At 37.0% G+C, this 23,264-nt stretch overlaps 1 protein-coding gene across 3 annotated transcripts in view; it reads right to left on the bottom strand.

Annotated features, from left to right (window-relative positions):
- The window catches only part of stag2b (stromal antigen 2b), a 210,987-nt gene that overhangs the window by 18,352 nt on the left and 169,371 nt on the right, over window positions 1-23,264 (bottom strand). For all 3 annotated transcript variants that reach the window (XM_039766312.1, XM_039766310.1, XM_039766311.1), the window contains exons 19-23: window positions 16,777-16,980; window positions 16,629-16,699; window positions 12,124-12,211; window positions 11,965-12,045; window positions 6,136-6,228 (exon numbers count right to left, since the gene is read on the bottom strand). In XM_039766312.1, the coding sequence (XP_039622246.1) occupies window positions 6,136-6,228; window positions 11,965-12,045; window positions 12,124-12,211; window positions 16,629-16,699; window positions 16,777-16,980 (537 nt within the window). The remainder of the gene's footprint in view (window positions 1-6,135; window positions 6,229-11,964; window positions 12,046-12,123; window positions 12,212-16,628; window positions 16,700-16,776; window positions 16,981-23,264) is intronic.

Here is a 23,264-nt window from a genome sequence, read left to right as displayed (position 1 = left end):
GACTCATGGCATCTTTTGTTAAGTTTTCTATAGTTAATAATTCCGATAGACTTCTTAAGCAATTAATTCTCTGCAGCAGGATTAAAAACATATCCATCACATTCCTGGAGTGTCCACGAAACTTTAATCATTGTGCATCTATAAGAAGTGGGTATTATGTCTGTAGAATATGGCTTCATCGTTGTGTAGACGTAATGTCTGCGTGTGTGTGTGTGTGTATTATTTATATATATATACATATATATATACACACACACACATATATATAAATATATATATATAATATATATATATATATAAAATATATATATATATATATATATATATATATATATATATATATATATATATATATATATATACATACTTTGTCGATGAACCTTTGGCAGCAATTACAGCCTCAAGTCGTTTTGAATATAATGCCACAAGCTTGGCACACCTATCCTTGGCCAGTTTCGCCCATTCCTCTTTGCAGCACCTCTCAAGCTCCATCAGGTTGGATGGGAAGCGTCATTGGACAGCCATTTTAAGATCTCTCCAGAGATGTTCAATCGGATTTAAGTCTGGGCTCTGGCTGGGCCACTCAAGGACATTCACAGAGTTGTCCTGAAGCCACTCCTTTGATATCTTGGCTGTGTGCTTAGGGTCGTTGTCCTGCTGAAAGATGAACCGTCGCCCCAGTCTAAGGTCAAGAGCGCTCTGGAGCAGGTTTTCATCCAGGATGTCTCTGTACATTGCTGCTGTCATCTTTCCCTTCATCCTGACTAGTCTCCCAGTTCCTGCTACTGAAAAACATCCCCACAGCATGATGCTGCCACCACCATGCTTCACAGTAGAGATGGTATTGGCCTGGTGATGAGTGGTGCCTGGTTTCCTCCAAACGTGACACCTGGCATTCACACCAAAGAGTTCAATCTTCATCTCATCAGACCACAGAATTTTGTTTCTCATGGTCTGAGAGTCCTTCAGGTGCCTTTTGGCAAACTCCAGGTGGGCTGCCATGTGCCTTTTAATAAGGAGTGGCTTCCGTCTGGCCACTCTATCATACAGGCCTGATTGGTGGATTGCTGCAGAGATGGTTGTCCTTCTGGAAGGTTCTCCTCTCTCCACAGAGGACCTCTGACAGAGTGACCATCGGGTTCTTGGTCGCCTCCCTGACTAAGGCCATTCGCCCCCGATCGCTCAGTTTAGATGGCCGGCCAGCTCTAGGAAGAGTCCTGGTGGTTTCAAACTTCTTCCACTTACGGATGATGGAGGCCATTGTGCTCACTGGGACCTTCAAAGCAGCAGAAATGTTTCTGTAACCTTCCCCAGATTTGTGCCTCAAGACAATCCTGTCTCGGAGGTCTACAGACAATTCCTTTGATTTCATGCTTGGTTTGTGCTCTGACATGAACTGTCAACTGTGGGACCTTATATAGACAGGTGTGTGCCTTTCCAAATCATGTCCAATCAACTGAATTTACCACAGGTGGATTCCAATTAAGCTGCAGAAACATCTCAAGGATGATCAGGAGAAACAGGATCAATTTTGAGCTTCATGGCAAAGGCTGTGAATACTTATGTACATGTGCATTCTCAGTTTTTTTTATTTTTAATACATTTGCAAAAACCTCAAGTAAACTTTTTTCACGTTGTCATTATGGGGTGTTGTGTGTAGAATTCTGAGGAAAAAAAACTAATTTAATCCATTTTGGAATAAGGCTGTAATATAATAAAATGTGGAAAAAGTGATGCGCTGTGAATACTTTCCGTATTTCTTCATAATAACTATTCATGGTGGCTCTAAAATCCGTACTGACCCCTACTCTCTCTTCTGTTTCTTTTTCCGGTTTCTTTGTGGTGGCGGCCTGCGCCACCACCACCTACTCAAAGCATCATGATGCTCCAACAATGATGGACTGAAAGCCAGAAGTCTATGTGACCATCATCATCAGGTCCTTCCATGAAAATATGATGATTTATGTTAGGTAGAATGCCCAGAGGGGACTGGGCGGTCTCTTGGTCTGGAACCCCTACAGATTTTATTTTTTTCTCCAGCTTTTGGAGTTTTTTTTGTTTTTTCTGTCCACCCTGGCCATCGGACCTTACTCTTATTCTATGTTAATTAATGTTGACTTATGTTTATCTTTTATTGTGTCTTCTATTACTCTATTCATTTTGTAAAGCACTTTGAGCTACATTTTTTTTTGTATGAATATGTGCTATATAAATAAATGTTGATTGATTGATTGTATGCACTGTATATGTTAATCATAATGGTAAAGAAATTTTACTGTATGTTATTTCATATTTATTTTTTATATATAGTTCAGACAGTTATAGCTTTAAATGTATTGTTTTTCAAAACTAGTAATACTTAAATATTACAGTTCATGAATAGCGTCTCTCATAACATTGTTTAAACTGCATCAATATACTTTCAAGCTTGTTTAATAACTGTGCCATGTAAGTACAAAATAGCATTTTATTCATTATTAACTATTACAGTAAAAGAGTGTTCATTGCAGTTTGTTCTCTATATTATCATCATACAATATTTAGTTCTGTCATCTTGTTAATTATTATTTGTATTAATTACAGTAGTTTAAAATAAATAATTTTTGGTGTCTGTTTTTTTAAAAGAATTCACTGAGGACTTTTTCTCTTTCTAACTGGTATTAGTGGATAACCTGTGGACACTGTACTTTCTACAAAGAACTTCCAACTTTTAAAGAATCAGTGAGGTCATAAGTTCAGTCTAATTATTCAACACCTCTGTAATACCAAGTGTATCATCTACCCACAAAACCTTTTCAGATGAAACAACAGGGTCTCATTCTTTTGCACAAAGTATACACTCACAGCATTCTTTTTAACACTAGAATTCCTGAAGCTTAAAATTTTTTCGTTGTCCCTAACTTCCTTAAATTTTCCCAACATACGCCAAGAAGTTCACAGCTTCTTATCAGATCAAAAGCCCGCTTTTGATTAGAAAATGTGTGGGTTAGCGGAATGCAGCCTGCTACACACCTTGCCCATAACCCCATCCCCATTCAGTCAGATGAAGGCATTGCTCTGCTGAAATCCTCATAGCTGAAGTCTGTGTTGAAGTGTTTATCTGGCGATGTGTTTCTAAGGAATTATATAGGTAATGAAATAATCGTGATTTCAAATACATACATCTCATGTGTGTTGCATGTCCACAATGATCTGTTTAAGACTAGAATTACCAGAGTCTACGAAAAAACTCGTAGATCCGGCCCACCTTAAAACCGTTCACACTTCTCCGCCAGCTTCTTTTGTCCTGTAAATGTGCCAATTAAGACGAGCATTAAGCAGCCAGCTATTCCATCAAACTTAGTGAATGTTCTGCGACGGTGGGGGATGGAATAGCCGGCTGCTTGCTGCTCCTGTTAATCGGCACATTTAGAAGACAAAGGACGCTGGCGGAGAAGTGAGAACGGTTTTAAGGTGGGCCGGAGTTTTTTCGTAGACTCTCGTAATTCTTGTGTTAAATATAGAATGACAGAGGAAATGCGAGGCAAGAAATGTTGAACACAAGGCTAAAAGAGAAAATGCTTTCATGTTATAGTAATAAAGATCATTTTGATGTGAAGTGTATGTTGTGTGAAGCCCAAACATCCAAAAAACACTTTCACAAAAGGTTGTAACAAAACATGTATGTTTTAATTCAAGAATAAAACTGAAGAAAAAGAACTTGCTCAACTGACAAGTTGCTGAGGCCCACCTATCAGTCAGTACAAAATAAACAACGTTCTCATACGTGTGTGTTTGCATGTTTCATTTTCAACATTGTTGTCACACTGGTTAACACTGCTCCATCACGGATCTGTGCAGATGGTGCAGTGGTTAAACTACCGCTTAGCAATCTTTATATATAATACGCTACCGTGACTGTTCAATTGTCTGTCCAGGATTTTAAATCAACTGTAGCTCGCAAACAGTTTGACCTATTGACCTGAAATTTGGTACACCTATACTAGGTGACGTCTACTATCCGATTCCCGGGTGATGATTGACCTCCAAGGTTATTCCTCTTTTTATTTTTATTTTATTGTAGAATCAACTCTCGGCAGTGGCCAGCAGGGCAGCCATGCAACGCATGCGTACGGGCGCCATTCTCATCCCTACCACCTTCGCCGTCACTTCCCCTACCTCTGCATATCTTAAGTCTTCAATCGGTCTCAAGAATAATTTAAGTGCCAGCTTAAGTGAAAAATTAAAGAAAAAATGCTAAGTTATTGCAACACAAAACACTGACTTAATCAGTTTTAACGCAAAAAGATGCAGACGAAAGAAGAGAAGAAGAGGGCCGCTAGGCTGGAGAAAAGAAGAGCTGTTCAGGAAGCAGCAAGCACATCAACCTTTGAGCAAACGAATGCTAAACATACAGAGAAAGAGTATGAAAACTATGAATGCTCAAGTTAAGTGTATTCACTGCACGTTATCGTGCAGTGTGCCATTACTGGTGGTGAGATAATATAGGGTGGTCCAGATCTAATTATGCAATTTTCATTATGCTATAACTTAAGTTTATTACAGAGAAAACCACCCGAAAAATCCCGGACCATCGAGAAGTGTGTGAACTGACAACATGAAGAATCTTCTTTGTGCCGAACTGGAATCGTCCCCGCATAAATCAAAGTCATCCAGACGATCTGGATCTGCATAATTAGATCTGGACCACCCTGTAGGTTTAAATCCCGTGTTGTCTCTACATTTAGCACTTTGAGCAGTGAGCTGTTGTAATTACTATCAAATAGCAAAAACATACACTTGATGTGAGCCTGTAACATCCTGTGCAAATTTATAGTACTTGTACAAACATTCATATCAATATGTCATTTGAACGATTTTTTTTTTTTAATTCAGTTTTATTCTTGAATTCTTGAATAAAAACATCGTTGTGAATGTGTATGTCCATGTGCAAGGAAAAGACAACAAGACAGCAAGAATAAATGATTGAGCTACGTTTGTGTGTCTGCCTTTATCCCTTCAGCACTAACTTTAACAAATACCATAAATTTACACCGGCTGTTTCAGACTCAAATCAAATTTTTGTTATTATTATAGAATAGTAACAATAGCAGGTCACTACTCAAAACAGTAAATGCAAGGAAGACCCGGAATTGAACCTGCAACCTCTTGATTATGAGGCACCAGTCCTTGCCTCTGCACTAGCCAGGTGGACATATCTACTTTGTCTCGATAAATAGTTGGGCCAGTAACATTTAAATGGAACAATTTCTTTATCTTTAATTATTTTCTTGAATAAAAGTGCACTTGTTTTGTTATACCTTTTGTGAAAGTGTTTATTTTATATTAGGACTTCAGCCTTCACACATTATACACTTCACATCAACATTTTGTCATTATTACTACAACATGAAAAAAGTTTTATAGAGCAAGCCTCGCCTTTCCCCTGTCATCCTACATTTACACAGATTGCTGTAGACACGGAACACACATGAAATATATGTAATCCAAATAACAATATCTTATTACTCAATACAATTCCAGACACCTAACTCTAATAGACTTCAGCTCTTAGAATTTTGTGTCTGACTTGAATTCAGATGCCTCGGTAGGGAATGGGAGAGCAAGGATGCCTGTACGGATTGACACATTTGTAAAACAAAGACACTGATGAGAAGGTGCAAAGGAATTGACGGTGGCCTGGCATTATGAATATTTTCATAGACTTCAGGGATTCTAGTGTTTCTTGACACAGTTTTGCTGAATAATCGTTTGGCTAAAAGTACTTAAAAATAGTTTGTCCAAAAGATAATGAAGCAGTTTTTATAATGGCCATTAGCTTTGGCTTTATTCTCTGCTCTGCTACTATAACATTCAACTGAGCTTGCCTTCTTAATTAGATTCTTGATTCAGTGTGCCTCTCTTGAAGTGACATTACTGGCCCAAAACACAACAGTACAGAAAACTGTATTGGCTATCACAGAGTTGTAGAACAAGTAAAGAACGTCGCTACCCAAATAAAAGGAATGGAGTTTGCCAAATAAGTTCATATTTAACTAAAAGCAAATATCCAAGGGATATGCCTTCCAAATAAAATGCAGTTTTGCTTCGAAATATTCATCTCAGATGATTTATAAATTAGTAAAAGGTACTAACCTGCTCTTTAACAGTACTATTTACATTAGCCAGGTAGTGCTGGCATATTTGACAGAAAGCTCTCATTTGTTTCCTCACATTTGCCATGTCCTCCTGTAGAGATAATGATAGGAATTAATTTAGATGTGCAGCTACATTTGTGGCCATAACAAGATTTTCAAATATAAAACATTAAGATGCACTTGCAGTTACTAGCCAAGATATATACAGGTGCTGGTGATAAAATTAGAATATCATGACAAAGTTGATTTATTTCAGTAATTCCATTCAAAAAGTGAAACTTGTATATTAAATTTCATTCATAACACACAGACTGATTTATTTCAAATGTTTATTTTTTTTAATTTTGATGATTATAACTGACAACTAATGAAAGTCCCAAATTCAGTATCTCGAAAAATTAGAATATCAATTAAGACCAATGCAAAAAAGGATTTTTAGAAATGTTGGCCAACTGAAAGGTATGAACATGAAAAGTATGAGCATGTACAGCACTCAATATTTAGTTGGGGCTCCTTTGGCCTGGATTACTGCAGCAATGCGGCATGGCATGGAGTCGATCAGTCTGTGGCACTGCTCAGGTGTTATGAGAGCCCATGTTGCTCTGATAGTGGCCTTCAGCTCTTCTGAATTGTTGGGTCTGGCGTATTGCATCTTCCTCTTCACAATATGGGGTTAAGGTCAGGCGAGTTTGCTGGCCAATCAAGAACAGGGATACCATGGTCCTTAAACCAGGTACTGGTAGCTTTGGCACTGTGTGCAGGTGCCAGGTCCTGTTGGAAAATGAAATCTGCATCTCCATAAAGTTCGTCAGCAGCAGGAAGCATGAAGTGCTCTAAAACTTCCTGGTAGATGGCTGCATTGACCTTGGACCTCAGAAAACACAATGCACCAACACCAGCAGATGACATGGCACCCCAATCCATCACTGACTGTGGAAACTTTACACTGGACCTCAAGCAACGTGGATTCTGTGCCTCTCCTCTCTTCCTCCAGACTCTGGGACCTTGATTTCCAAAGGAAATGCAAAATTTACTTTCATCAGAGAACATAACTTTGGACCACTCAGCAGCAGTTTTGTCTTTAGCCCAGGCGAGACGCTTCTGACGCTGTCTCTTGTTCAAGAGTGGCTTGACACAAGGAATGCGACAGCTGAAACCCATGTCTTGCATACGTCTGTGCGTGGTGGTTCTTGAAGCACTGACTCCAGCTGCAGTCCACTCTTTGTGAATCTCCCCCACAGTTTTGAATGGGTTTTGTTTCACAATCCTCTCCAGGGTGTGGTTATCCCTATTGCTTGTACACTTTTTCTACCACATCTTGTCCTTCCCTTGCCTCTCTATTAATGTGCTTGGACACAGAGCTCTGTGAACAGCCAGCCTCTTTAGCAATGACCTTTTGTGTCTTGCCCTCCTTGTGCAAGGTGTCAATGGTCGTCTTTTGGACAACTGTCAAGTCAGCAGTCTTCCCCATGATTGTGTAGCCTACAGAACTAGACTGAGAGACCATTTAAAGGCTTTTGCAGGTGTTTTGAGTTAATTAGCTGATTAGAGTGTGGCACCAGGTGTCTTCAATATTGAACCTTTTCACAATATTCTAATTTTCCAGATACTGAATTTGGGACTTTCATTAGTTGTCAGTTATAATCATCAAAATTAAAAGAAATAAACATTTGAAATACATCAGTCTGTGTGTAATGAATGAATCTAATATACAAGTTTCACTCTTTGAATGGAATTACTGAAATAAATCAACTTTGTCATGATATTCTAATTTTATGACCGGCACATACATACATACATACATACATACATACACACACATATATATATATATACTCAGCAAAAAAAGAAACGTCCTCTGACTTTCAACTGTTTTACTTTCAGTAAACTTAATGTGTAAATATTTGTATGAACACTAAAAGAGTCAACACCATAAGACATAAACTAAAAATGTTTCACAATGTGTCCCTGAATATATATATATATATATATATATATATATATATATAAAACAGATACAGTGGTACTTCAGTATACGTCCGCTGTGGAATAAGTCCAACTTGGTATACGTTGTGTTTGGACGCGAAAACGTTTGCTTAGTATACGACGTTTGTTTGGAATACGACTCGCGTGCTACCCTTGTTTACCTCTCTCGAGACAAAGCCACGAGCATCAGTGCGCCAGTTGCTAGCATTCAGTGAACAACCTGCGCTATAACTCTCTGTGAATTTTCACGCGTGTGGTATAGTGGGTCCACAGCTCCTGTCAAAGGCCAGTTTTAAAATAAATAATCACCACAATCGTGGCTTGGTGAGGGGGCATGGTGGCTCTGCAAGTGGATAGTATTGGGTTGAAGCGTTTCTCAGGGTGATTCGCGATGTGGGCGTTTCTCACCTAAGTGCACAGGTGACAAACCATCTGCATTCGTGATTATTCCTGGGGCTGCTGATTTCAGCTGCCATGCCCTCTTGATAAACAGAAGCACGAGTCGGCTAGAAAGGGGAGGATAAAGAAAGAAAGAACGGACAGGAGGTTGCAGGAGAAAGGAGGAAGCAGGAGAGAGAGAGAGCGAGCGCAGAGGCGGGCTCGCGTTACAGCTGAACAGGGAGCCTGGGTGTTGGGCGAACACCCGGGGAATAGTAGTAGTGGTCACTCTCGCTGAGTGATCATGGAGCGGGATTGACCGGAAGGAGGTCGCTGTGGATCCCAAGTCGCTGTCAGGAGGAACCTACCGGAGCCAGGGATAGGAGAGATGAACTGAACAGCTGAAGTAGGCAGAGTGAAGGTCAGCTGCAAGTAGGGCGATTCCCCTGTTGAGAAGCCCAGAGGGGGGAAGCAGGGGGGCTGCCAGGTAAAAAGGCATCGGGCTTCTTGTTGTATTTTTTTTTTTTTCCAAAGAATGCTTCTTGCCGTATTTTAACCTTCTTGTTTTTAAGAAGACTTTTTTTCTATTGTTTTAAACCTCCACGTTTCACTTCTGATTTTATGGATTTATTTATTGGAACAGGACACTGCACTTTAATTTGAACACCTTGTTTTGAACACCATCCCGTGCTTTGTTGTGCCTTACTGCTAAGCTCATCGCTAACATTACCGACAGTGTAGGGTTCAAGGGCTCCCGGACAGCAGATGAGAGCATACAGCAAACCCACATCGTCACAACGTGATTTTGTGTTTTTTCACGTAAATTTGAATTGATTGTTGAAAAGTATGAAGGTGGCACGCATATCTGGGACATGGCTGCTGCATACCGTATGCCGAGAACGACGGTATCTACGATTGTGAAAAACAAAGACGTTATTAAAAATTGAGGTTAAATTTTCATTTATTTCATCTAATTGCTTTTGTATTTATGTATTTTAGTATTAAGCAGTGTTTAAATTTTATACAACCTCATCAATGTATAATATGTCAATAACAATAGAATTTTTTTTTCATGGGAACGGATTAATCATTTTTCCATTATTTCTTATGGGAAAATTTGTTTGGTATACGTCCTGTTCAGTACGAGTCCAAGGACCTGGAAGGCTTTAAGGATGTATACCGAGGTACCACTGTGTGGGTGTGTGTGTGTGTGTGTATATATATATATTTTTTTTTTATTACAGTACATGAAACAGAAAGCACAACAGAAACAAAAGTATTTTTCTTTTATTTGTAATCTCTTGTAACAAACAAAAAAGAATTTAAAACAACAGTATTATTGTAAACATCATGCTAAGACAGAGTTTCTTAAACTATGGATTACTGCCTTTTGGGTCATATAGGAATGTGAGTCACCACTGTATTTAATAGGAATAGATCATAAATGGTTTGTAAAGGCTGTGGTTTGTTTAAACAATTGACATGGATCCACTTAGATAGTAGCTGATATTTATCAAAGGGAACCCTGCCTGCCAGAGGCCCCCCACCTCCCCCAGGCTATGTTAATCAGTGTTAATTCTCCAAGGGTCTCAAAGACACTAAAAAGGGTAAAACTGGGTTGAAAGGGGAAAAAAAAAACTTTAAGAAATCCTCTGCTATTCTAATGAAAACTACATTTTTAATGTAATTTATTTTAATATAGGTTAACAGGGTGTGGGAACTGAAAAACTAGCAAATGAACCATATTTATTTAAAATCTATAGATCATTTTTTGTTATTACTTAAAGATGCATAATTTTCTAAATATTTTAAAAATGTATTTTATTAAAAGAAATCCTGTTATTAATTTGAATCAAGATAAAAAGAAAATCACTGTAATGCATGTACTGCAGATTACCTTCCACTAGAACAGGTGTGTTTACACTAGATTCTTACCTATATTCACCCTTAGCAAACATGCTAACTTTACATCATCATCAACCTGATGTTAGGTACCATTCTACTGCAGACAACCAACTACCTTTAAATTGCACATGAAATTAACACAGGCTCCTACTAATGTTTTATTTTTATGTACCAAGGGGTATGTTTTTTCTTTGCTGGCACCATTTGTCATTCCTTTTGCAACCTAAAGTAGGCCATGCCTTCAGCCCACAGAACAAAAAGGTAGCTGGTTACTATCCAGTGCAAGTGTTTCTGTGTAGTGAGGATTTTGGTTTGTTTGCTTAGTTATTAACATAAACACAAAAAAAAAACAGAGGTGCCCAAATAGAAAATCCAACTTAAAAAAAGTTGCATCAATCCCCAACACAGCCTCACTGCAAACTGATTAACACATGTTTACACTGCAGCACCTTATCAGAAGCATGGTAATAGTATTTATATTCAGAGAACACGAAAAGCTGAACCGAATGTTACTTTTGTCTGATAAGGGATTAAAATGCAACATCAATGAATCTTGAAGACTCTAAGCAAAATTTTGGGGCTTTCAAGTTTAATGACCTAATACAGGTCAAATCCTGTTATAGCAAATACCGAAGTAATGAAATTTTCAGAACAACAAATACTTTTTGTTGATCTGGACAAATGTTCATACAAGATAATTCTTAACAGATTTTGTTTAAACAAAATGTACATTTCAGTATAACGAACGATTTTTTCAGCCAAAAATGGCCACTGAAGATAATAATGCAATGTAAAAAAAAACCTTAATGCCGTGCCTAGCCTTTCGTCGAGTCTCAGGAAGCCTGTCTGCAACAGGCTGTCTCTTTCCTGTTAGACCAAAAGAAAGTAACAGTCTGTTCTGAAATTTCTGATCTCAGCCAGACTTGGCACGCCATCATAAACATAGCTTAATTCCGAGTCAGTGCTCCACCGAATGTCTTTGTGGGTAGTGGTGTCGTGTGAGAATAATGCACTATTCCAAGTTTCATACCACTTCTCAGTTTTCTTTATGATGAACAAAACAAGTGAGAAATGGCGTCAATTTATATGAGGAAAAAAAAAAAGTTATATGCAATTTAATGTATTGTGAAGCTTGTGTCACAGAATTGCATGAGGGACAGGAAGGCGAGTCCAGGTTTCCAAGGAAAATCCAGGTACTTCGTTACTGTACAGAGAAGGCGAGTAAAGTCTCAAAACTTTATTCAAAATAGGAGCTGTAAATTAAGCACTGAAGCACACAAGATAGGATCCATGACAAATCATCCTCTTTACAACTGCATAAAAAATGCTTATAATTTGAAGCTTCTTAATAAACACAATACCCAATTGCCTATATTTAAAAAAAATGATACCATGCATAAAGCCAATAAAAAATTCACACATAACCAATTAAAAATAATGTAAGAAGATATGATGATCAAGGGCCTTTAAGAGCTTGCTTAAAAAACAAATCCTAAAATTAAGTACATTTTCAAAGCATGAGAGAAGGGGCATACTATGAATAGAAAGAGTGGCTCACTTTTGTCCAACTGCCTTCAGAGACTTTGGCAAGTTGCCACAATATCACGTAGTGGGTGCACTGTAATGCATGAATGACGATCTGGAAAGAAGAAGAGAGAATGTAAGCATGTTTGATCACTATGTCAAACAGGTAAACAAGAACAGGAGAACTACTTACCTGTTCAGGCATGTCCCCATTTTTAATGCCAGTTTTAAGAAGCTTATAGTTGCTGCTAAATAAATCCCACCGAGACAAATCATGAGCACTAAAGGAAAAAGTAGAAAATAAGGTATATTATTAACTTATCAAATTCACACAGTTAATATATTAAGACATATAATTCAAAGATATTGTCACTACCAGACAGTGTAAAGTATCACTTTGAATAGCACCAATTAAGACAATTTAAAAAATAGGTAAAGAAGTTTAATCAATGAAATATAGCTCTCATTTCAATAACATTCTGTCTAATCTTTAGCTTAAACAGAGATACTAGGTATGAAAAACAATAAATCAGGGAAACAAATACATGACTGTTTTATACGTAATGCTTATATCTTTGTAGTCTGCTCAAAATATAAAACTAGTACATCTAATTTAATATTACTGTAAATTCTATGCAGAAGGTGCTTTGCTTTTAACATGTTGTTGCACACATATCAATGGCTCCATATTGTGCTTTACATCCAAAATTCACAAAAAGGAAAACTGCAGCAAATGTGATAGATTAGTTGAAAATGTAAAAGTAATATTTAATGTGCACAAAATAAAAATTGGTAGTAAAAAAGCAGCAGTATTTAATAAATGCTGTAACATTATAGAATACACCAATTAAAAAAAAAACAAACAAAAAAACAGAACTTTTGCTAGAAAAACATGGCTACACCTATTCCAACAGCTGTCTGCTTCAGGTAGAATAGCTTAAGTCAACACTGCAATGCTGAATTTTAATTTTGAACTTTGTTTTTTATTGCCAATCAACAGTTTTACTTGGCGTTACATACATATATAACAAGGTAAATAAAATTAAACACCACAATATACAGTACATCAGGGATCAGAATTCACCTTATTTGCCAGATACACTAATGTGTACTAGGTAGCTGTCTTGATAGTATTGATGCAAAATACAAGGACAACACAGAATACAAAAGATAAAAATAAAATATGATGCAGCATACAAAAGCATAACAAAAAATAAAGCGATAAAGTAGGATTAAAATGTCCTGGTAGTCTAGTGTGCAGTAATACATAGAGGCGAAGTAGAATTTCAGACATGATTAGTCAGAATATCTGCATATACAAAAATAACTGTTTAGGTGACATGCTGTTTTAGCCTTCACTGTACAAAGACATTTGCCGGGGAGAAGTCCTTGGAATAGGTCATGTCCTTGGGTGAGTTGGATGAGCAATGATCGTTGCAGCCTGGTCCCTTACCCCGGAATCATATAGGACTTGAATGTGAAGTAAGTTACAGCCTATGACCTTTTTAACACTAGAATTACCAGAGCCTATGAAAAAACTTGTAAATCCGTCCCACCTTAAATCGCTTCTTAAAATCGTTCACAGCTCTCCACCAGCATCTTTTGTCATCTAAATGTGCATATAAAAATCAGGCTGCAAGCAGCCGGCTATTCCATCCCCCCACCAACTTAGAACGTGCACAAACTTCTCCCAGCTCATGCCTTGATTAATTTTCTGGGAGTGAAGTGGAGTTTTAGAGTGGAAATAAAAGATCGTTGTTAGGAACACACGCATTTCATGTCTGTTCCATTTCTACAGTAATCTGTGTAAGCACATTGTTAAAACAGAAACGTTTTTTATATTCTACTAGTAGATGACAAAATGTAGGCATAAACTATATAATGTATGAAGCCTGAAGTCCAAGTATCAAAGAAATACTTTCACAAAAGGTACAAATCTAACACAACAATTGTGCTTTTATTCAAAAATATAACTGCAGAAACAAAAAGCCGCCTTAACATGCGACATTGACACCCATTTATTATGACTGCCTCTGTGGCGCAATAGAATCAGCTGCCGCCTAGGAATCAAAAGGTTGCGAGTTTGATCCTGCACCACTCCGTTTTGAGAAGTAAACTGCTCTTAGTCTTACTATTTTAGAATAAAAACATTAATTTGATTTCAGTCTGTAACAGCCGGTGTAATTTATGATACTTGTAAAGGTTAGCTTTGGTTTTTTTTTTTTTAGTTCACGAGCCCAAACACACCCCACCCCCGCATCTGACACTGCTGTTTTCATATAGACGCACTGTAACAGAGGTAAACTCGGCTCCCTTCTACATAGGAGCAAGAATGCACATACCATTGCTTGCATACTAAAGTGTCAGCAGGCACTTTTCGTGGGATTACACACATTTTTGAGCATGCCCTCTGCACACTACTTGTGACTTTAGGCTTTAGGAAGTAAGTAAATAAATAAAGGTAAATCATGTCATAAAATGATTTCTTCAAAACGTTGAATGTTATTTATTTGGCACGGACATGTCTGCATGCACTTTTTGTGGCATTACACATGTATTTTTTGAGCATGTCCGAGGCAGCACCAAAATAAGACTATTATAGATGAGGTCAGAATGGACTTGATGATGGCTGTGGAGGAGTGGACCAATGTTGCCTAAGGGAGACTGAATTTCCTTTGCTGGTGTTGGAAGTCACCATGTAGACACCCTTTAAATAAGTGTTATTGAAATTTGTCAAATTATATTAATGCTCTCTAGACATGGTGAATCAAAATCATATCGGGACATCAATGCAAATACCCAGCCCTACTCCCTATTCTAATGGCTTTTTATAATAGGCCCTTGGTGGTGAAATACACGCAAAACTGCAGAGAATTAGGGTGTCCCGTTGAAGGTCAGACCATGATGTACCTCTACATTTCAGTTCACAAAGAAGAAGATGGGAAGTGGCAGTGCAGCATATCAACCTACATCAAGCCCTAGGTACAACACAGTTTGAGAGTGATGGCATGCCTTGTGAAGTTTAAATGAGCATAACACAAAAGAGGTGGACAGTAAACATTTCAGTTTCCATTCAATTTAACTTCTCATATGAATATTACTAAAACAGAAAAGTGGAAATCATTTGCTTGCACTGTGCCAAATCTACTACAATCATCAAAAATAATTTATATGTATGTTTGCCATTTGACAGTTTGGTCAATCATATTTTAAGGGTTTTAAAAGCAGCTAATTAATTCACACTGGGCCATACTCCACCTGCTTCATTTACTACCTTTACCTCAGTACTAATCGAATATAAGGCTTATTTTAAAATTTTTAAATTTGCTTCAAAGCAAAGAGATTTTATTTAAAAGCAGAAACATCTTTATTTTTGAGCATGTAACTGTTAATCTAACCTTATTTTCCAAAAATCAGAAAATCTATTTTGTTTAGTTTGGCCTTTTACAAAATAAGTAGAACTCCCCAGTGGAAGGGGAAATGATATATTTAAAGAATGACTAAAATCAATGTACAGTCTTTTATAATTTAACTGGTTCTGTTGATGTGATCTAGCTACAAGCTATGCATTTCTGTGTTGAATTTCTTTGCTTGCATATCAGCACTTCAAAATGTACTTCTTACACAGCTAAATAGTAAAAGTAATGCATTTTAAGATACTAAGTCCATAAGATAGGTTTGAGCGAAAGAAAAATGTATTTTTAAGTCGTCAAGATTACTCCCTCAATTACAAGTCTACATATATTCCAGATTACCACAAATCTTTGTGAAAATTAAAATTTCCTGCTTTCATCTATAAACTTTTGACTTTTTGTTTCTGAGGCACCATGCTTATTTCTTCTTTTAAAAATACTTCAGGAAAATATATATTTGCTGTTTGCCTCTGCCCGATTTCCCCATGAACAGATCTTGAGGTTTTATAAGGAATAAAACTGGAAAAATTGATAGACTTTCTATTTTTGGCTTCAACAGTACTTTGTTTGGTCTTTCTTTTAACCTTTTAAATGCTTCCTTTGATCCCTTGCACAAAGGTTTAAATGTGAATTATTGGTGGTTTCTAATTTTCCTGTAGAGTGGTCTTTTTGGCTTTCATTTTTAATTCTGTTCTTATTCATCCATTTTGGCAATTTCTTTATTTTGCTAAATTCTCTTATAGAATGTATTTATTTTGGGATTGGATTAAGGGTCTCTCTGAAGTTGCTAAGTTTTTTATTTCCCAATTCTGTGTTTCCAGACATTTCCTTATACACATAAAGCTTGCCTTTCACAAATTAAAAACCTTTGTTTTGGTCTCTCTAATCCTACTCAACCGTCCCCACATTTTACACAGCAAGTTTTAAACTTGCTGTGAATTTATATTCTTTGTGCTTGTGACTTTGTTTCTAACATACTAACCTAAATTTCCACCTGTAGACCACCACTGTACTACAGGAAGACAAACAGATGCCATTATTAAGACAAGAACTAAAACATACCAAGTGCAGGTCTGTTATAGAACATTAAACACAGATTTAGAAGGGAAATATTAAATTTATGCTGAAATTTCATGAGGTGAAAGACAAAAAGCATTAATCACAGAAATACATATGACATTTATTATCATTTTCAAAATGATCTGGACAAAGCAGAAGAGGCTGCTGATCATACAACAATATATAAAATTAATATTTGAACAGGTTGAAAAGACAATCAACTTACTTATGGAAGGCTGTGATTCTTTTAAGTGTTGACAGAACTTGATAAGCATCATCTTCATCAGGTTCTTCTTCCTACAATATTGTCATTATTAGTAACAGAAAAGTGACAGGTGTATCTATATGTAAAGCCTTAACTTTAAAGTACAAACCTCTTGCAAAAAGTCTTCCAGTAGTCTGTTAAACTTGTCAACAAGTTCATCCAAAAGCTGGCTTCTTGCAATATCCACTCTGTTAAATATTGTGAACTCTTCATTGCAGAGCGCATGGTATGTTTTTGAGCAAGCTTCTAAAACATCAGTATCTGTATGTTTCTCCACAATATCTCTGATTTGCCTAAGCAAAGAATCCAAGTGCTGTAAATAGGAAAAAAACAATAAAAATGAATGTACACGTTGAAAATAAGTCCAGCATTCCAAATGCATACACTATTATGTCAAACACATATTAAAACTGTAGGTGTTTTTCTTTCTACACTTGCTTAAAAGAGATTACATTTTATATTTTGGTACACATTTTATTAATCCCAGAGGAGTACGGCTGTATTAATGATCTCTTGCAGTTGCTACCATAACATTAAAAGTTCATGCTAAGTGGCATTTTTGTTAATTTTCTCATGCAATTTAGAAATAGTTTTGTTAGATGTCAACTTAAATGAGGATGGATACAGAACAAAAGGCATGCCACCAAAAAAAATATACTGTATACTGTGTAACAAAGTATAGTAAGAAGAAAAACCTGCAGAGTGGTCATTAAAATTAAAATATGTCTTTTCCAAATTAATAATGCATATAACTTTCATTAAGATATTTAGTACAATTCCAGATTGTGGGGCTAGAGCTTAGCTTGGCAGCATCAGACACAAGGCAGGAACCAACCATCGACAGGGCATCATTCTACTGCAGAATCCACTCAGACGCACATTCAAACCCATGTTGAAACGCCAATCAAACAAAGGAAAGAAATGCAAAGGAAACCAAGTATTGCAGTGATTTTACTGGGCGTAGCATCTGAACTTAAACCTTTGGATTGTGGCAATGGCACTAACTACTGTACTGCTTTAATATACAAATTATTAAAAATGAATGACAAATACTTAACATAGCTAGTGTGAGCGATTGCACTGAAAAATACTATCTTTCTTATAAAACTGGTTTCAAATAGCAAATGTATAATAATCTTTTACAATATCAAAGCCATGGTCAACAATGATATACACTGACTGGTTAAATGATTAAAAGAAAGTGTGAAAGTTTGAATAAAATTAGAAGAAGCACAAAGTATAATGTTATGGACAAAGCATATAATAAAATGCATCTAATTTTACAACAATCTGATCTGCATACATTTGCTATAACATCATTCTCCCAAAAAAAGAACAAAATAATAATAAAATAAAAAGCTATTGTAATTATGAGCACATACCGGGTTTTAAGCAAGCATAACCAATTTAATAATGTGGCAGACGCCAAAGCAATTGTTAACAATAATACTGTTTTTTTTTTTTTCTTTAAACTATACTGAAGTTTCATGATTGCTGCAACATATTCTTAAATTAAAAAAAAAAAAAACACCGAAACATGTTAGGTCTTTAATAAAACTTGTATACTCCCTAATTAAATGGCACAAAACTAATAACTTGTAGACCTTATGATTCTGTTCCTAACAACTGTAACTGTAAAAACTGGTAAAGATGAATGGAGACTGTTTCCTAATACAAGGATTTCTTGTAAGAGTTTATAAGGCTGTAACGATAAATAAATTAAGTTCTGTGGCCGAGTATAAAAAGGCTCAGGACCAAACTCTAAATACACAGGCTTCAGCAATCATATGCAGACTGCTCAAAAACAGAAATTAAAAAATGTATGATTAATGATTCAAAGGATAACAAAATGAACGGAATTCAAAGAATACATGTTTTAGTTTTGCAATTTAATTTGATAAACACTTCTAATTAAACAATTTCTTCATCTTTTTTTTCTTTCTTTCCACATATATTCACCAAGGTTTCAAATCCTATGCCCATTTATTTTCCTTGTGAAGTTTTCAACTTTTAAGAAATGTTTGGGTGGGTTTTTCTCCCACATTCCCTATGATGTGCAGAACGTGCATGACAGGTTAAGTGGCAACTCTAAATTGTCCACAGTGTGTAAGTAGTGATGGGACTTAAGATTATGGCGCTTCACAGTGATGGCTGAAATAGCTTGAGCTTTGTCTTTCCACCCAATTTACCACCAATTAAACACTGCTCTGACCCAATTCCTAACATTTCACTGAAAAATTGCTACATATTGTTAACCAAGAACAGATATGCCTCTCAGACCAGAGAACCCATTTCTCAGCATTTAACCAGTATGGGAACTGTGCAAAAGCACAGAACTCTTACTAAGAATCTTCCACTTGAACATAGTATATTTTTGCATAGAATTGTCTGCTATTAAGAAAATAGTATTCAAAATTAAGTAAAAATGTCCAGATCTGTTCTTAACTCAATTTTTCTTTTTGTAAAAACTTGATTGCTTTGTATGGATTGCAATAAAATTAATAAAAAAAAATGTCCAGATTACTGCATAATGTCATGGTTCAGAGATATGCGTGCAGCAGAGTGAGTTTGCCAATTTAAAAAAAAGGACTAGGCTTGCAAAGACACCTTAAAAATTAAGGGGACATTGTGATCTCTTTTTCTACTCTAATGCGGCCCAAGTGGTCTCTAGGTTTTAGATACTTCACCCCTGAGATTATGCAAACTCAATGCATATATTTGAGACATGCAGGCTCTATCCATATCTCAGTTTCTGAAATACTCAGACTTCCAGGTAATTCTCAAGGAGTCTACTCAGGTTCAAAATGTTACTTATGAATGCCCTTACATGTGTTTTCCAGGATTTCAGTTCCATAATGTTTCATAAAAGGGTGAAAGTCTAAATTAAGCACTTTCACTTTCCTTATTGTGGTTCAAATGTGGGTTCGTTGCATGCTCCCATCTTCTGTCTGGGAGCCCTTGAATCCGTTACTGTCGGTAATGTCACCGATGAAGGGATGGTGTACAAAAGTGCCAAGTGCTTTTATTAAAAACAACAATCAAAACAATGTTAAAATAAAAAGTGCAGTGAAAAAAGTCATTAAATAAATAATCCATTAAAAACCAGTGAAAAGGTGGAAGTTAAAATTCATTAGAAAAATCTTTAAAAGAACAAAGTTAAAACAACGCAGGAAGCAATCTTTTAAAACCAAAACACAAAGCCCGGTGTCTTCTTTTTACCTGCTTCTACCATCTGGGGTTCTAAACAGGAGAGTCGCCCTACATGCAGCTAACCTTCTCTCTGCCTGCTTCAGCTGACTGGATTGCCTCACCAACCCCAGGCTCCAGTAGGCTCCTCCATACAGCGACTTGTGTTCCACAGTGACCAGGGTGCCCACGCTGGGGAATACACACCCCAAGTGCCTTCCGCGGCCTTATGTGGAGAGTCATCCGCCTTCCGGTCACTTCACTATAAACTCAGCAGGAGCGACCAACACAACTACTCCTCGGGTGTCGGCCCAACACCCAGGCTTCCTGCACAGCTGCACGCGAACCTTCGCTTGCTCGCTCTGCTGCACCGGCTTTCTCTCTCTCTCCACTACTTCCTGCAACCTCCGTTCTTTTCTTTCCTTTTTTCCCTTCTCTAGCTGCCTTGCGCCTCTATTTAATTAAGAGGATGTGGCAGTTGTGGCAAATCAGCAGCCCTGAGAACAATCACGGATGCAGACAGTTTCTCACCTGTGCACTTAGGTGAGAAACGGCCACATAACGAATCATCTCGGAAGCCGCGTCAGCCAAACAACCACCACGCCACCTCGCTGCAAGCGCGGTTGTTATTTATTTAAAATTGGCCTCTTGACGTGAGCTGTAGACCCGTTATACCACAATGTGGTAATAGATTATTTTCACAAATAACTATCGCACACCTGCTGCAATAAACAAAATACTACAATTTATGTATAACATACGTAGTATTAAGGTGTTGTATAGGGTGGTCCAGATCTAATTATGCAATGTTCATTACGCTATAATTTATTAAGTTTATTACATAGAAAATCATCCGAAAAATCCCGGACCATCGAGAAGTGTGCGAACTGACGACATGAAGAATCGTCTTCGTAACGAACTTGAATCATTCCCACATAAATCAAAGTCATCCAGACGATCCGGATCTGCATAATTAGATCTGGACCACCCTGTAGTGAGACGTCAAGTAAAATGAAACCTTTTATTGGCTAACAAAAAAAAGATTACAATATGCAAGCTTTCGAGGCAACTCTGGTCACTTCTTCAGGACATGCGGGATTTTTTTTACTAAATTCTCCTCTACCAACTCACTGCTGTACTTTTTCGTTCTCGCCCTCTCCTAATTACTATGAAAAAAAACAAAACAAAAAAAAAAAAACAACACTTCTCTTGATTTCACTCTGGCCAGTGCCCCTTACCCCTCTTCCCCCATGGCCCCCCCCCAATTATGAAATACTATATTTTTCCAATGTTAAATATTACTATAAAGACCCATATTACCAGTACACTCAATATAGACCTTACCCCCATGTAACTCACAGCCATTTGTGACCCCCTTACAAACTTGACACTTTTGTCCACATGTTCTGGCACAGCATTCCTGTTTCCCCTTTTGACTTCACATGTCACTATCTTTTTATTTCTCAATGCTCATATCTTGTTGCCGTGGACAACTGGTAACCCTTCATGAACTTCATTCAACTTGAATTGTCTGCATCATGGATAAACAATGCATCCCACAATTGAAACCTGGTCTACATTTTCTCAATTGTTTAAATTCTGACTTTGATGTTGCACTCTCGTTTAAATTTTAACTCATGGTCTTTGTCAATTTTCAAAGACAGTTCTATGGCTGTCCCTTTCTCAGCTTTTTCTTTGGGGACTGGACTTTCCCTAAATATTTACTCTTGGATCAGGATGGGATAGGCTAAATAAACAAATTGGCCACAAAAACTGCAAACTGAATGGAAACACCATAAACTGCATTTATTAATTGATTACAATACAATTCTGCTTTTTTTTTGTCTTGGAGTAGTGGTCTGCTCGGGACTGACTTCTTTAAACCCGTGCCCGCCCACTCCCGCAGTACATCATCAAACGCCTGCCCACTCTTGCATACACTTGGCCTCATTTGTCCCGCTCCCTCCTGCAGAAACAAATAGCTTCCATTATGGAAAAAACTCATGTATGTTTGATAAGCCTGTTTAACACGATCTTGTACAAGGAGGTGGTTGAAGTTTTCCCCTTTTAGGCCCAGCTGTTGTTTTCACTTTTGTGATGAATCTGCTTCATCAGTATTTAATACAGATCTTCTGAAGGGACTTGAATAATAATTTCTGAGCACAAGTTTACATGTCTTTTTCGCAGAAAGGATAAAAAACAAGCAGTGCAAGCAAAATGTGCTATATCTTTATAAGTAGGCAACCAATTATGATTCTATATTAAAATAAAGTACTATCTATGTTAATAATTGCTATTCATTCCCCAAAAATGTGGAATAGACACTAAAGGTAGCTGTCGACATACAAGTTTAAGCTTAAAACATACGCTTATCTAGTTGGCATATTACTGCTAGCTCAAGAAACACTCTCCACTTTTTCAAAGTATTTTTTGCTTATCAATACAAGCACACTGTAACCAAGTGTCTGGTCGAACGAGGGTGTTACTAACAGCTGACCAGTGAACCTCATTGCACTCTTTGATATAGTGCAATAGCATTAAATCTCAGTTATTACAAATTATTACAAATCTCTTCTTTTTCCTGCGCCTTTGTGATCCTCATAAATAAAAGATATTGAAACAGAAGCTTTGGGCTGAGAAATGTTACTATTTTGTAGAGCATGTGGATAAGAGTAGGTGCTGAACCATTTGTTGATACATTCTTTCAGTAATATCTGATTCTAAATCAGTTCTCACATCTTTGAACAGTTTTAGAAAAGTGACCACATTTGTGTGTTTTTGTTCACATGGCCAATCGTCAAATTGCTGCAACACTGAATTTATCACTATAACTTGTCTACAAAAATCTGTTTGAATGACCTCGTAAGCTTGCCTTGCTGTCCAGTATGTTTAAAATACCTGACTTAACTTTTTTTTACACTAACCAGAAACCATACAACTCAAGTGCTTTTTCAATCACTGCTGGGTAAAAGAACCTGAGAGAATGTGGGCACTGCAATGTAATCTGGAGTAGCCAGAGAAAGGCAGTGATTGTGTTTGCTCCTTGATCAGTAACACTTAATTCTGAAAACTCTTAAGTTTTTTAAACAATAAAGCATGAATGTTTTCATCCAGTTTAACTGTGCTTGCTTAAAGCAAGGTCAGAAAAAGCACCCTTGACACAAGATTGCACCTCTCATTAATATAGTGGATGGTAACAGATATGAAAGAGGTTTTCTCAAAGTTTTCAGTCCAAATATCATTTGTGAGAGCATACCCAAAATTATTAACGGTCTCTAGCATGTCAATTAAAATATCTTTTCTCAGTTTTAGGTCTTTTCTACCATATTCTGCGACACAGTTGTCAGATGGGGCAGTATCTCTTTAAACCTCAGAGTTTCCCATTTTGGCTGCCAACCAGGCACTGCACAA

The sequence above is a fragment of the Polypterus senegalus genome, chromosome 10, assembly GCF_016835505.1.
Source record: "Polypterus senegalus isolate Bchr_013 chromosome 10, ASM1683550v1, whole genome shotgun sequence".
In the NCBI taxonomy this organism is placed as follows: Eukaryota; Metazoa; Chordata; class Cladistia; order Polypteriformes; family Polypteridae; genus Polypterus; species Polypterus senegalus.
Note: the sequence above shows the minus strand (reverse complement) of the source record. Positions and strands in the feature narration are given on the sequence as shown.